At 42.5% G+C, this 16,141-nt stretch overlaps 1 protein-coding gene across 1 annotated transcript; it reads right to left on the bottom strand.

Annotated features, from left to right (window-relative positions):
- Positions 1-10,897: 10,897 nt before the first annotated feature.
- Positions 10,898-14,616, bottom strand: LOC138674567 (protein kinase C delta type-like). The gene is made up of 4 exons (XM_069762389.1): positions 14,582-14,616; positions 13,967-14,105; positions 11,814-11,939; positions 10,898-11,075 (listed from the first exon to the last, which is right to left on the bottom strand). The coding sequence occupies exons 1-4, from the start codon at positions 14,614-14,616 to the stop codon at positions 10,953-10,955; spliced, it is 423 nt and encodes a 140-aa protein (XP_069618490.1). The 3' UTR covers positions 10,898-10,952.
- Between the last annotated feature and the right edge of the window lie 1,525 nt (positions 14,617-16,141).

Raw genomic sequence — 16,141 nt, 5'->3', positions numbered from 1 at the left:
TAGACTGGGAGTGTGAGGATGACTGGGAAGGTGGTGCTGTGGGTGGAATTACACTAGGTCTCTGGACAACAGTGGAGGAAGAGGCAACACGAGATGAAGAGGTGGTAGCTGCCGCTGTTGGTTGGCCTACGTCTTCACTGTGTTTCTGTAACTCCACCGCGTGCCTGGTCCGCACATGTTTCCACATATTTGTGGTATTGAGGTTGCTGACACTTTTACCTCTTTTTACTTTCTGATGACACAGCTTGCATTTGACAAAACAAATGTCATCTGCAACTGTGTCAAAAAAGGACCAGGCACTGCAAGTCTTGGGAGCGCCCTTTTTGGCTTTGGAAAGAGACAGGCTCCTAACGGGTGCCAAAGTGGAGGCTACAGGCTCCGCAGTCTTCCCCCTCCCTCTCCCTCTTTGGCCCGTAAGGGGAAGCTCTTCCTCAGAGCTGCTCCCACCACCTTCCTGTTCCTCACGCCACGATGGGTCAAGGACCTCATCATCTGCCACCAACTGCTCCTCCTGGGTAGTCTCGGCAGCACAGTACGCATCAGAAAGCGGCACCTGAGTTTCATCATCAGATGCGTACTGCACTGTGGTCACCGGAGGCACTGGCCCACCTGCCTCTTCAGAGTCAGAGAGAAAAAGCTGTTGGGCATCACAGCACACTGCCTCTTCTTCCATTTTTCCAATGCTGCTTGGCTGGCCCCCTGTTTCCAAGCCAAGAGATTCAGAGAACAGAAGTAGAGATGGCTCCTGTCCTGGGCTCTCTGACTGCCTGGCCAATTTGGCAGGTGGTGAAGAGACAGATGGCTGCTCTCCAGTGCTCTGCCTGAGAGGATGTGGCACTAACTGAAGTCGATGCCGAGGCGTTAGCTGCCATCCACCCGACAACGGCTTCAATTTGGTCTTCACGCAGCAGCGGTGCACGGCGCTCTCCGACAAAGCTGCGCATGAAGGACTGTTCCCTGCTGAAACTGAGTGACGACGAGTCACCGGCGCCCGCAGCAGGCACAGAATCACCACGTCCTCTCCCTGCTCCTCTCCCTGCTCCGCGCCCACGCCCACGTGCCTTACTCCCTGCCCTCTTCATCTTGGTTGACAGATAAAGATAAGCAGAAAAGTACTAAGGCCTTAGCGTGCTTATTCCTGAAATGCTCCTCCTAACAGGTGTAAGAAACACTAATGTTGTAAAGTGTGGACTAAACTTTATTATTTTTCAAATGTGGCCTACACAAGTGTTAAGTTGTGTTTGGTGAACTTTACTTTTTTTTTGTGCAGATCGGGCTACAGCGCTAGTTTAAATCACACGGAGACCGTGCAGACAGCCGTAAACGGCGCTGCAAGGCCAAAAAAACCCTCCTCTAGGTTATCCTATGTAGTGTTTTTCCACTATTTAGCTGGAGACGGGTGGAAAGACACTAATAGGAATTTTTTTTTTTAAATTTTAAACAGGCTGCACTATTTGAAAAAAAGGAAATTGTTTTTCAAGGTATGAGGCAGTAACGCACCCTGAGCTGAATCCAACCGGCTATAGCTGCACACAGACTACAGGGCGAGCTGCGCTCACACAGAGACCGTGCAGACAGCCGTAAACGGCGCTGCAAGGCCCAATAAACCCCCTCTAGGTTATCCTATGTAGTGTTTTTCCACTATTTAGCTGGAGACGGGTGGAAAAACACTAATAGGGAATTTTTTTTAAAATTTTTAAACAGGCTGCACTATTTGAAAGAAAGGAAAATTTTTCTCAAGGTATGAGCCAGTAACAAACCCTGAGCTGAATCCAACCGGCTATGGCTGCACACAGACTACAGGGCGAGCTGGGCTCACACGGAGACCGTGCAGACAGCCGTAAACGGCGCTGCAAGGCCCAAAAACCCCCCTCTAGGTTATCCTATGTAGTGTTTTTCCACAATTTAGCTGGAGACGGGTGGAAAAACACTAATAGGAAATTTGAGAAAAAATGTACAGCAGGCTGCACTATGAGCAAAAAAGGACAACTGTGTGAGGCAGTGTGAACCCCCCCTGAGCTGAATACAACCGGGTATATGGATGCACACAGACTACAGAGTGAGCTGCACACACACACACACACACACAGAGACCTTGCAGAACGCTGTTAAAACAGCGCTGCAAGGCAAGAGCAAGGTGAACAGTGAAGAACACACAGCGTTTTGCTAAATTAGCCTTTGGAAAGGAAAATAAAGCAATTAGCTAGCTCAACTGGCCCTCAGTTAGAACACAGCGTCCTGTCCCTAACTGAAATCACAGCAGAGTGAGCGCAAAATGGCGGCAGCGTTTTTTATAGTGCAGAGTGACATCATTTCAGCAGCCAATCACAGCCTTGCCAGTACTTACATGCCCACCATGCTAAACAGGATGTGCCCACACTTCCAATCATTCCTCATTGGCTGCTGCGTTCTGTTTGAATTCTGGGAACTTCCGATTCCGGTATCCGATACGCGGGAAGTATCGGAATTCCGATACCGCAAATATCGGCCGATACCCGATACTTGCGGTATCGGAATGCTCAACACTATCTATCACCAAAAAACAAATCAGGAATAGGAATCTTAGGCTCTGACATCGGATTCTGAACCACAAAATCTTGAATGTTTTGTACCCTTGTAGTGAGATTATCCATCCAAGAGGACAGACCTTGAATGTCCATGTTTACACCAGTGTCCTGAACCACCCAGAGGTAAAGGGGAAAATTGAGACAAAACACACTGCAAAGAAAAAAAAATGGTCTCAGAACTTCTCTTATCCCTCTATTGAGATGCATTAGTACTTTGGGCCACCTGTACTGTTATGACCTGGTGGTCAGGACAATAATGGACCTGGTGGTTAAGAGCACACGGACTGACCTGATAGTTACTGATAATAAAGGACGAGCTCTGGGACGTGGGAACTCTGCTGACCGCAATCCCTAAACCTATCAACCACACTAGAAATAGCCGTGGATTGCGCCTAACGCTCCCTATGCAACTCGGCACAGCCTAAGAAACTAGCTAGCCCTGAAGATAGGAAAATAAAGCCTACCTTGCCTCAGAAAAATTCCCCAAAGGAAAAGGCAGCCCCCCACATATAATGACTGTGAGTAAATATGAAAATACAAACACAGAGATGAAATAGATTAAGCAAAGTGAGGCCCGACTTACTGAACAGACCGAGGATAGGAAAGGTTACTTTGCGGTCAGCACAAAAACCTACAAAAAGACCACGCAGAGGGCGCAAAAAGACCCTCCGCACCGACTCACGGTGCGGAGGCGCTCCCTCTGCGTCCCAGAGCTTCCAGCAAGCAAGACAACAAATTAAATAGCAAGCTGGACAGAAAAATAGCAAACCAAAGAAATACAAGCTGGAACTTAGCTTCTGATGGGAAGACAGGTCACAAGAACGATCCAGGAGTGAACTAGACCAATACTGAAACATTGACAGGTGGCGTGGAGCAAAGATCTAAGTGGAGTTAAATAGAGCAGCAGCTAACGAATTAACCTCGTCACCTGTGAAAGGAAACTCAGAAACACCCACCAGAGGAAGTCCATGGACAGAACCAGCCGAAGTACCATTCATGACCACAGGAGGGAGCCCGACAACAGAATTCACAACAGCTGCAACGTCACGGATCACTAGCGATATCGTTTAGTGTGACGGTACCTTAAGAGGTCACTGTTGCCTCTTAGATAGACTCTGTTGCAGACCTCATGGTGTTCTTCAGTAGAGAGAGCTGACTGAAGAAGTGAATCCTCTACCTTCCTGGGAGCTCAGAGTTGGCCGGGTAGATGAAACTGATTTGAGTACTGGGGAGCCATGTACCTGTTCCTGGGACTCGTGTTAGAGAGGAAGAATTCCCTTGGGTGACTAACACGGATCCAGAATTGGATTCCACCCCCCCTCAAGGTCCCACCACAGCACTTCATTTAAAAGAGGGGGATGTATGTAACACCATGCAGCATCATCAATTCTTCTTACCTCCTGATGTTTCTTAAATTGGTGAAACGCGTTGAGGTCTAAGCTGTATAAAGTACCCTTTCATGTTTTCCAATTAATCTACTGGAATGTTTTCACAACCAAATCTATTCTCTATTATACTGTATTGACTCATTGTGAAATCAGGTCAATATTATCATTGATCAGCACCTGGAAATGCATTTATGTATGAGGCTCTGGTTTATCCTTTAGGTGTCTTCCTGGTGTCCCATTTTAATTTAATCATTTTGAATGCTACATCTCTATAACTATTTATGCATACTGACCAAGTTCATTGTATTGGTTCCTTGGTGCAGCAGTATTGAGAGTACATATTGTTACCTATTGGGACAAGTATACAATCATCCCAGGGACAGCCGCCGAGGAGCGGGGGCGCCATATCCGCTGCAAAGTAGGATGCCAACCATTGCGGTTTAGGCAGGTGTCCAGATTATAGGAGAGAGTTTAGTATGATCATAGGGGTCTTTTGTGATTAATCTTTATATTTATCTTGGTATATCATTGGAGTGTGCCTAGATTAACTATTTCCAGCATTACTTTTGGGTAGATTGTATTGGTAGGGCAATTATTGCTGCTACATCCGGGTGTTCTGCCCTGCTATGTGGTGTCTAGCTCTATTATTGTGTGTCTGATATCACTTACATATAGGGCTTTCCAGGGCATAGAGGTACAGCTGCCGAGGAGCGGGGGCGCCTCACAGAATTATAATATCAGAGTATTGTTAAGTTTGTGAACCACGGCAGGGGCCGCTTCTTGCACCCATCTTATTACACCCTTGTCCTTGTCAGTGGGAAGCTGCAGGAGCCTGACAGATGGCGGAGCTCAGGCCATAGTGTATGCAGACTAAAAACAGGAGCAGAGAGCGGGAAGATGTCCTGGCCGGCAGGAGGAGCTCAGCAGACAGGAAGTGTGCACGTATGGACACTGGAGGGAAGATACGGGGTAATGCACTTTGGTCTGGGGTCACGGCCCCTAATTATAGTGTCTAGCGATGCCCCTGGCAGTATGCCACTGAATGGGGGGCCTTGATGGAATAGGGGTCCTACAGTATGCGTTTTACTAGTTTGCCTGCCCCTAATGCTGGCCCTGTCCATAGAATATGCTATAAATGTCTAACAAATGCCGTTTTCACTTTTGTACTCAACACGTTTCTTCAGAATGGGTGTTCCCTATCCTGCTTTTAATTCTTTTTCCGTAATTCTCATGGAAATCAATGAAGACTGCCACGAATATGCACGACCATCTCTCTATTCATTGGAAATTGGAGTGCATCTATCAGACAGCAAAGACATATCCTGTGTGCAGGTAATAACTATTTATGGTGGAAATACCTTTTTATTAGACTGTTTAATGTTTAAAGGGGTTTTCTAGAATTCAAAAAAATTCTTAACCTGAAAAGTTTTTGTGTTGAAAATTATTTGAATGCATTTTGTCTTGCTTTGATGCTTGTTTTTTCTAGGTCCAATTATCCAGGGCGCATGCTACTATTCCCATTTGGTTTGCACATTCCTACTCTTGCTTATAGACCTCTCTACCTTTAGTGAGTGTTTTGTATGTTACTTGCTTTTTGTAAGTGTATGTCTTACGCGTTTATACACTAGTATTTCTGTCCCAGGCCTTCTGGGGGAGGGAGAGGGGACAGCTAGTGACAACAAGAGGACAATAAGGTACGTGGACCCAATCTCCTCACCAGTAGAGGTACCTTTGGGAGCAGGGATATTTAGGGCCCCAGCCCTAGGGATAGTGCAGGGCCCCTTTCCCTATCACATACAGTCACCGCATGAGACACATCTTGTTCCCACCATCTTTATCCTACCACTACACCTCCTTGTTCTGTAAGGCCAATGAAACCTCTTTTTTCCATCTATATCCACTGAATGCATCTCTTGGTGCACTAATATGTTATATTCCTATTACATTCCCTTGCACTAGGTACAGCTTCTCATATGTGATTGGCTGGAGGTTACTGAAATGATGCACGGTGTGGAGGTACTGTGGGGTAAGTACAGTGACTATGAAATATGACCGTCCTCTACATAATCTGTGATATGCAGGGACTTTAGTGGAGGAGACTACACTTGAGTTACAGAGCAGTCGCTGATGATGTTGGCCCTGTCCCATGTACAACAGGTGATTGATGGTATGGCGCATATTGGGGCAGTGACATTAGTCTGGGAAAACCATATGACAGATGGCCATAACATCACTGTCATGATGGGAAACAATTGGCTGCGAGATCACGTGGCTCATTTTGCAAAAAAAATTGTATTAACTCTTGATTCTTTGCCATTTGTGACACTCACTACAGCACTTCAAAATTAAAATAATAGTCTCCGCAGAATAAATACAATATAAAGAAGACACAATGAATAAAGTTTACTTATTTTTATTATTATCTATTATCAAATTTAGTTTAACTTAATCATCCAGTGGCATTTATAGGATTTACTGCATTCAAAGGATGTGAACCAGAGGAAGGCAAAACAACCCCATGTGTGGGGAAAAATTCCTTCCTGACCCCAAGTACTGGCGATCGGCTAATCCCTGGTTCACTGCAGTGTCAGCTCTGGATGGGGCCCTGTCACACCTGAACATGGGGTATTTCTACATATCTAATGCATATATTTATATCTTATCGTTATATCTAAACTATTTAAAGCTTATGTCTAACTAAGGGTACACTTACATTGGGTGATTCTATTTTCTATATTCTATTCTTACCTGTACTTACCTATAATTATCTATACTGACCTATAATTATCTATTCTTACCTATACGTATCTATTGTTACCTATACTTACCTATAATTATTTATTCTCTTACCTATTCTTACCTATAATTATCTATTCTTACCTGTACTTACCTATAATTATCTATTCTTACCTATACTTATCTATTGTTACCTATACTTACCTAGGCTATAATTATTTATTCTCTTACCTATTCTTACCTATAATTATCTATACTGACCTATAATTATCTATTCTTACCTATACCTATCTATTGTTACCTATACTTACCTATAATTATCTTTTCTTACCTATACTTACCTATAATTACCTATTCTTACCTATACTTACCTATAATTATCTTTTCTTACCTATACTTACCTATAATTACCTATACTTACCTATAATTACCTATTCTTACCTATAATTATCTTTTCTTACCTATACTTACCTATAATTACCTATACTTCCCTATAATTATCTATTCTTACCTATACTTACCTATAATTATCTATTCTCTTACCTATTCTTACTTATACTTACATATAATTATCTATTCTTATCTATACTTATCTATTCTTACATATAGTATACTTACCTAGAATTACCTATTCTTACCTATACTTACCTATAATTATCTATTCTCTTACCTATACTTACCTATAATTATCTTTTCTTACCTATACTTACCTATAATTATCTTTTCTTACCTATACTTACCTATAATTACCTATTCTTACCTATACTTACCTATAATTATCTTTTCTTACCTATACTTAGCTATAATTACCTATACTTACCTATAATTATCTTTTCTTACCTATAATTACCTATACTTACCTCTAATTACCTATTCTTACCTATTCTTACCTATAATTATCTTTTCTTACCTATACTTACCTATAATTACCTATAATTATCTATTATTACCTATACTTACCTAGAATTATCTATTCTCTTACCTATTCTTACTTATACTTACATATAATTATCTATTCTTATCTATACTTACCTATTCTTACATACAGTATACTTATCTAGAATTACCTATTCTTACCTATACTTACCTATAATTATCTATTCTCTTACCTATACTTACCTATAATTATCTTTTCTTACCTATACTTACCTATAATTACCTATTCTTACCTATACTTACCTATAATTATCTTTTCTTACCTATACTTACCTATAATTACCTATACTTACCTATAATTACCTATTCTTACCTATAATTATCTTTTCTTACCTATACTTACCTATACTTACCTATAATTATCTATTCTCTTACCTATTCTTACTTATACTTACATATAATTATCTATTCTTATCTATACTTACCTATTCTTACATACAGTATACTTACCTAGAATTACCTATTCTTACCTATGCTTACCTATAATTATCTTTTCTTACCTATACTTACCTATAATTACCTATTCTTACCTATACTTGCCTATAATTATCTATTCTCTTACCTATACTTAGCTATAATTATCTTTTCTTACCTATACTTACCTATAATTACCTATTCTTACCTATTCTAACCTATAATTATCTTTTCTTACCTATACTTACCTATAATTACCTATACTTACCTATAATTATCTATTCTTACCTATACTTACCTATAATTATCTATTCTCTTACCTATTCCTACCTATACTTACATATAATTATCTATTCTTATCTATACTTACCTATTCTTACATACAGTATACTTACCTAGAATTACCTATTCTTACCTATGCTTACCTATAATTATCTTTTCTTATCTATACTTACCTATTCTTACCTATACTTAAGGTACCTTCACACATAACGATTTCGTTAACGATATCGTTGCTTTTTGTGATGTAGCAACGATATCGTTAACAAAATCGTTAGGCGTGACAGCGACCAACGATCAGGCCCCTGCTGGGAGATCGTTGGTCGCTGGGAATGATCAGGACCTTTTTTGGTCGCTGATCACCCGCTGTCATCGCTGGATCGGCGTGTGTGACGCCGATCCAGCGATGTGTTCACTGGGAACCAGGGTAAATAATGCTAATGCACGCGCTGCTGCCGAGAGCTTTCCCTGCACTGTCAGCGCCGGCCGGCCGTAAAGCAAAGCACAGCGGTGACGTCACCGCTGCTTTATGGCCGGCGCTGACATATTGCAGGGAAAGCTCTCGGCAGCAGCGCGTGCATTAGCAGCGCTCCTGCCGAAAGCAGTTTTAACCCTGTGGACGCCGGGGGACGTGACAGACATCGGAATGTGAGTATGTACTGTTTTTTTTTTTTTTACTTTTACAATGGTAACCAGGGTAAATATCGGGTTACTAAGCGCGGCCCTGCGCTTAGTAACCTGATGTTTACCCTGGTTACCCGGGGACTTCGGCATCGTTGAAGACAGTTTCAACGATGCCGAAGTTGTTCCCCGGATCGTTGGTCGCTGGAGAGAGCTGTCTGTGTGACAGCTCCCCAGCGACCACACAACGACTTACCAACGATCACGGCCAGGTCGTATCGCTGGTCGTGATCGTTGGTAAGTCGTTTAGTGTAACGGTACCTTTACCTATAATTATCTATGCTTACCTATAATTATCTATGCTTACCTATAATTACCTAGTCTTAAGGTACCGTCACACATAGCGACGCTGCAGCGATACCGACAACGATCCGGATCGCTGCAGCGTCGCTGTTTGGTCGCTGGAGAGCTGTCACACAGACAGCTCTCCAGCGACCAACGATCCCGAGGTCCCCGGTAACCAGGGTAAACATCGGGTAACTAAGCGCAGGGCTGCGCTTAGTAACCCGATGTTTACCCTGGTTACCATCCTGAAAAGTAAAAAAACAAACGCTACATACTTACCTACCGCTGTCTGTCCTCGGCGCTCTGCTTCTCTGGTCTGGCTGTGAGCGCCGGGCAGCCAGAAAGCAGAGCGGTGACGTCACCGCTCTGCTTTCCGGCTGACCGACGCTCACAGCCAGAGCAGGAGGAGAGCAGAGCACAGCGCTGGAGGACAGAGAGCGGTAGGTAAGTATGTAGTGTTTGTTTTTTTACTTTTAGGATGGTAACCAGGGTAAACATCGGGTTACTAAGCGCGGCCCTGCGCTTAGTTACCCGATGTTTACCCTGGTTACCAGCAAAGACATCGCTGAATCGGTGTCACACACGCCGATTCAGCGATGTCTACGGGGAGTCCAGCGACGAAATAAAGTTCTGGACTTTCTTCCCCGACCAGCGATCTCCCAGCAGGGGCCTGATCGCTGCTGCCTGTCACACTGGACGATATCGCTAGCGAGGACGCTGCAACGTCACGGATCGCTAGCGATATCGTCTAGTGTGACAGTACCTTTACCTATAATTATCTATTCTTATCTATACTTACCCATTCTTACATATACTTACCTATAATTACCTAGTCTTACCTATACTTACCTATAATTATCCATTCTTATCTATACTTACCTAGTCTTACCTATAATTATCTATTCTTATCTATACTTACCTAGTCTTAAGGTACCTTCACACATAACGATATCGTTGCTTTTTGTGACGTAGCAACGATATCGTTAAGGAAATCGTTATGTGTGACAGCGACCAACGATCAGGCCCCTGCTGGGGGATCGTTGGTCGCTGAGGAAAGTCCAGAACTTTATTTCGTCGCTGGACTTCCCGCTGACATCGCTGGATCGGCGTGTGTGACACCGATCCAGCGATGTCTTCACTGGTAACCAGGGTAAACATCGGGTTACTAAGCGCAGGGCCGCGCATAGTAACCCGATGTTTACCCTGGTTACCAGCGTAAAAGTAAAAAAAACAAACACTACATACTTACCTACCGCTGTCTGTCCCCGGCGCTCTGCTTCTCTGCACTCCTCCTGCACTGGCTGTGAGCGTCGGTCAGCCGGAAAGCAGAGCGGTGACGTCACCGCTCTGCTTTCCGGCCGCTGATGTTTACCCTGGTTACCCGGGGACTTCGGGATCATTGGTCGCTGGAGAGCTGTCTGTGTGACAGCTCTCCAGCGACCAAACAGCGACGCTGCAGCGATCGACATCGTTGTCGGTATCGCTGCAGCGTCGCTGAGTGTGAAGGTACCTTTACCCATACTTACCTAGAATTATCCATTCTTATCTATACTTACCTAGCCTTACCTATAGTTACCTATAATTATCTATTCTTATCTATACTTACCTAGTCTGACCTATACTTACCGATAATTATCTATTCTTATCTATACTTGTTGAGGGTTTTCTAGGTGATAAATGAAAACCCTCTGAACACGGCCTGGTCCTCTGGTGTTATGGATAATGCCGCCTCTGCCGCTTGGATCTTGTCAAGCTTGAAAGCACGGAACCTGGGCTTAGGCTTAGTTGGCTATAGAAACAAATGCAGAAAAAGTCATGGTGAACTTGGTGACTAATCAAAACAGTCTTGATTTCAGGCATTGAAAAATAAATTGCTCAATATTAAAGGAACATTTTCAAGTGTGAGTATAATATCTTAGAGACAAAATCTGCACCCCGAGCATTGTTGGTCAAGTCTAGTTACTACAATGAGCTGCAGTGCCACCACTCATCTCTATGGCCAATCATCCTTCTGTCTCATCATGCACAGGATGCAGAATTATGTGCAGGTAACAGGCAATAGCTCATGAATGGTTAGAAGGAGAAGTTTTTCAATAAGTACAATCTGTACTTATCACTGCAGCTCTGAACACTTTCACCTGTTAACAGACTTTCTGTTTTTTTGAGAAAATTAGTTCATATTTTGTTTTATTTTTCTTCTGGTCAAAATCAGCATTGGAGACTATAAAAAGGAGAATTATTATTGAAGAATAGATTCACTTCCAGGTCTGCATGAAAAATTCTGAAAAAGTTATGATCTGGTCCTTATGGACGGCTCATTTCAGGGCTTTTTTTATCCAAGGGTCGTCTTCTCTAGCTCCAGCTACAGACACCTATACAATGCTTTGTTCCTGACAGAACTTATAACTAGTTAATTATTCGCATATAGACATCAAGAGTCTGATAGAAGTACAATACTATAGACCAGGCATGCTCCGTTAATAAATTAAATTGTCCAACCAGCCCCACAATTCTGCCCATTACTTACTACAGGGATGTATGGTGGGGCCATCCTGAGAGCTTCCACAGAGACCCAATCAATTCCCTGGAAGAAGGGGTGTTCTCGGATGTTATCATTAACTCCTACTCGCTGGACAGGATCTTCCTGGAGGAGCTGAAAAGGAGAAATGTATTTAGAATTTAGTAAGTGAACCCTATGATCTGACCAGTAAAGATTATAACACAGTGATCACTTCTCTCCGATTGCTGCTCTCCATGACACGTTGTCTATGTGATGGTATATGTTAGCAATATTTAGTGATGAGGGGAGAACCAGTCTACTCCGGCGTTGTACTCCTCCTCGGCCATGATCTGCCATAGAGCAGCATTATTAGTAGTGCCACCTCTTGTCTGTCACCGCACTTATATATCACTCATATTGTCATATGGGTATATAGTAATGGCAGTAAGTCTTACTACGTTATCAGGAGGCACAAAGGATATTTCACAATTATGCTCCATAAGTGAAATTAATAACCGTATGAAGTTTGTTTTTTGTAGGACAAGTTGTACTTTTCATTGACACCATTCACTGGAAAGTGGTAAAAAAAAATTCCAAACATGTTGAAATTGCAAAAAAAAGGGCAATTTCATATATTTTTTTATTTACCATGTTCACTATACGGTAAAACTGACCTTTCAATATGATTTTCCAAGTCAGTACAATCACGCAGATACCAAACATGTACATGTATAGCTTTTTTTCATTTTAAGTGGTTAAAAAAATTCAGACATTTCTAAAAAAAAGTCCCTTTGGTTGTGTCACCATTTTCTGAGACATGTAACGCTCTCAATTTTCAGAATACTTTGCTGTGTGAGGGCTTCCTTTTTGCTACCTGAGATAATGTTTTTACTGATACCACTTTGGGGTAGATACAATGTTTTGATCACCTTTTATTGCACTTTATTGCAATGTTGCCGGGGCAAAAAAAAACAAAAAACAAAATGTAATTCTGACATTTGTGATATTTTTTCTTATTACGCCATTTACTAATCAGATTTATTTATCTTAGCTTTTGATTGATCGATCTTTTAAGAACACAGCAACACCAAATATGTGTATTTTAATGGTTTTATTTTTAATGGGGCATAAGGGAGTGATTTGAACTTTTCTGTTTTATTTTTCATTTTTTTTAAATAGTTTTTTACTTTTTCCTGTATTTATTAGTCCCCTTAGGGTAATTATTCCTGCGACTGATCGCTGATGCACTGCTATGTGTAGCTAAAGTCACAATCTCCTATGAATGGCAGCTAAATGCTGGCCTTCACAGGAGAACTGTCATGAAATGCACGGAGGTCTTCAGCAGACTCCTGACTGTCATGTTAACCCATTAGCACCCCGTCAATGTGTCACAAGTGCGTCGATGGGCGTGTGGAAAAACGCGAGTGGTAAATGCCATTGTCAGAGATTGACATTGAGATTTAACAGGTTTACAGTCACAATCCACCCACAGCTGTTACAGGCCCATGATGGCTGATTACATCTTCCATCATCAGCTGGAAAAGATTTGGGCTTTGCGTGAGAGCCCGCGTTAAAGGCAGGGACACGACATATGACCGACATGTACATCATATGTCATGAAGGGGTTAAGGAGCTGTCTTGTGACAATATGGCTGATAGTACTGAGGTGGCTGCTGGCCTTGACTAATATCACAGAGTAGATTAGTCTGATGTACTGGAAACGTCAGATAATACTTCTCTAATAAGTGTAATAAATGCACATAAAATTATACATTTTCCTGTACCATTATTGCCCATTTAATTGCCACTTTAGGACACCTTTGGTCCAGATAACTCAGCATCACACCTGGTCGGTCATAGTTCACTATCCATGCAGACATGCCGGCTAGGAGGAACAGGAGACTTTGGTCCTCCCATGTGGTGATTGTGGGGTACACATAGCAGTGAAGCACTCAGAGGGGGTTTCCAGTACTGTTATTTTGATGACCAGATTAGGTAATCAATATGAGATTGGTGGGGGCCAACACCCGGCAGTCCCACTGATTAGCTGGTATCACCTCCACTGGTGGTTGGATATAACCAATAAACATATTGCACAGCCTAGCCTAAATAAAGCTCATCAATGTGAAAATAACTGAAAAACCTAGTAAAAAAAATAAATAAAAAAATTCTATTCTCACCTCGGGAGCCATGTAACCCATAGTCCCAGCGAAACCGGTGGCTGTTCTGTCCCCGTGCATGTTCTCCAGTGCGAGTCCGTAATCGGTGATCTTAATATGGCCCGTCTCAGCCACCAGGATGTTCTCCGGCTTCAGGTCTCTGTAAGAAAAACAAAAATAACTTGGGTATAAAGTAAGTGTTCTTCTTATATCTGTGGTGAAATGATGACATTCGTGAATAAAAATATGTTCTCTTCCTGCTGTACTTTCCTCATCTGAAATGACTCCTTTACTATATGCCCTACCTGTACCTCTGTAAGGATCACTGTATGACATGTGATGTCTGCTCATCTGCAGCTTCCTGACAGTGGTACCAGATAGGACGACTAGACCCCAGTTACAGGGCATCAGTCAGCAGGTTTCCAGGGTGGCGGGACTGAGTGCAGCTAAGCTTTAAGGGCTCGTGCACATGACTATATTTTCAGTAAGAGTGTGATCCAACAAAAATTATTCTATGGGGCCGTGGACTTGTCCGATATTTTCCTTAAACCGATTTCAGCATGCCCATGTTGGATCTAATTATCGGATCACACTCGGCCATGCACATCATTGAGTCCATGGAAAACATCGGACTACACTCGGATGACATCTGAGTGCAGTCGGATTTCCATGGACTGACAGAATGCTGAAAATGGAGCCTTATTTTTTTCATCTTTTCATCTGAAAAAGGATCACACTATGATCACACTGTTCAAATTCTGTACAGAGTTTAATCAAAGTGTGATTTACATAATCAGCTAGATTGTCTTAGATGAGAGAATATACGCTCATGTGACCCCGGCCTAACACCGACTAAATTACCTGTGGATGACGCCCCTGGAATGGAGGAACTGGATCCCACACACCAGTTCGGCGGCATAGAATCTGACAAAGAGAAAAGAATAAGTATCAGATCCATAGATGGTACACTTGGGAATTCATATCAGGCACTAGGGGCATTATTCTATATTATTCCGCTTATAGAACCGTTTTCTAGCATTACTATAAGCATTGTAATTGCAGTTACTTTACCCAAGAATTAGGATGAATCCGAGCTCCTGAAGAGACTGGTATGAAGGATTTCCATATTCAGAAATAGAGAGAATGTCAGGAGTGGAAGTAACACTGGGACCCACAGGATCTCACTGCCCAATTATATACAACGCTTTTATAAAGGGGTTATCTGGTCTCAGCAGAAAAGTCTGCATCACTCTATGTGACTGCCGAATCGTGACAGTGTAAAAGTGCACACTGTCAATATTACAGTCTCGAGAATGAATGTATGAAAATAACATACTGGTGATTATATGCCGACTATACTCCTGCACGTCTCTCAGTTCTCTACTATTTTTTTTTTTTTTTAAATAGATTTTTATTGAAAGCGAATATGAACAATACAATTTATGCATTTTCCAGTATATTACAAAATTTTAACATTTTCCAAACCCCCAACAATCCCAACAAAACCCAAACCTCCCCCTCCCCTGACAGCTCATACCCAGTTATACTTTGTTACCAGTATTGATGGCTCTTTGAGCCATTTGAATCACTTATGTCCGCTTGTTCTTTAGCACTCTCTTCCTTTCAGAGGCCCTCATCCTCCCATTTCCCATACCTACTATCCCAGCTCGAGCCACGGAGACCACATTTTATCAAACGTTTCTATTTTCCCACGTCTTTTGTATACCCCCTTTTCCAAATTGAGACCATGTTTAACATATTTCAGGAATTCACCCCTTGTAGGCGGCTCATCCTTGATCCAGTTCCTTGCTATTACCTTCCTTGCCATATATAATAGCCTAGCTATTGCTATCTTCCAGGTGTTATCCACTCTAATTTCCTCTACATGTCCCAGTATACACACTATCGGATCTCTCGGCACTCTGCATTTATACGCCCCTTCCACATGGCTCATTACCACCAACCAGAAAGCAACCAGTCTTGGACATGTCCACATCATGTGGTATATTCCTGCATTCTCAGTCTTACATCTCGGGCATTCAGAGTCCGCACGCAACCCCGCTCTGTGCAACACTTCCGGTGATTTATAGACTCTGTGCAAGATGTACAGCTGCGATAGTCTATACGGCTCGCTCAGTGACACTCGTGGAACCCACTCCAACACCGACTCCCAGGTTTCATCCTCCATTGGGCCTA

Source organism: Ranitomeya imitator, chromosome 4 (genome assembly GCF_032444005.1).
Source record: "Ranitomeya imitator isolate aRanImi1 chromosome 4, aRanImi1.pri, whole genome shotgun sequence".
In the NCBI taxonomy this organism is placed as follows: domain Eukaryota; kingdom Metazoa; phylum Chordata; class Amphibia; order Anura; family Dendrobatidae; genus Ranitomeya; species Ranitomeya imitator.
This window is presented reverse-complemented; position numbering and strand designations above follow the sequence as displayed.

What these genes read in the sequence shown, in the direction of transcription:
- LOC138674567 (XM_069762389.1), bottom strand. Translation starts at nt 14,616, where the DNA reads ATGGAAATCCGACTGCACTCAGATGTCATCCGAGT. An exon ending in CACTCAGATGTCATCCGAGT is followed by an intron (nt 14,106 to 14,581) that starts GTAGTCCGATGT and finishes TTTTTCTTACAG; the next exon opens with AGACCTGAAGCCGGAGAACA. An exon ending in TGGGTTACATGGCTCCCGAG is followed by an intron (nt 11,940 to 13,966) that starts GTGAGAATAGAA and finishes TCTCCTTTTCAG; the next exon opens with CTCCTCCAGGAAGATCCTGT.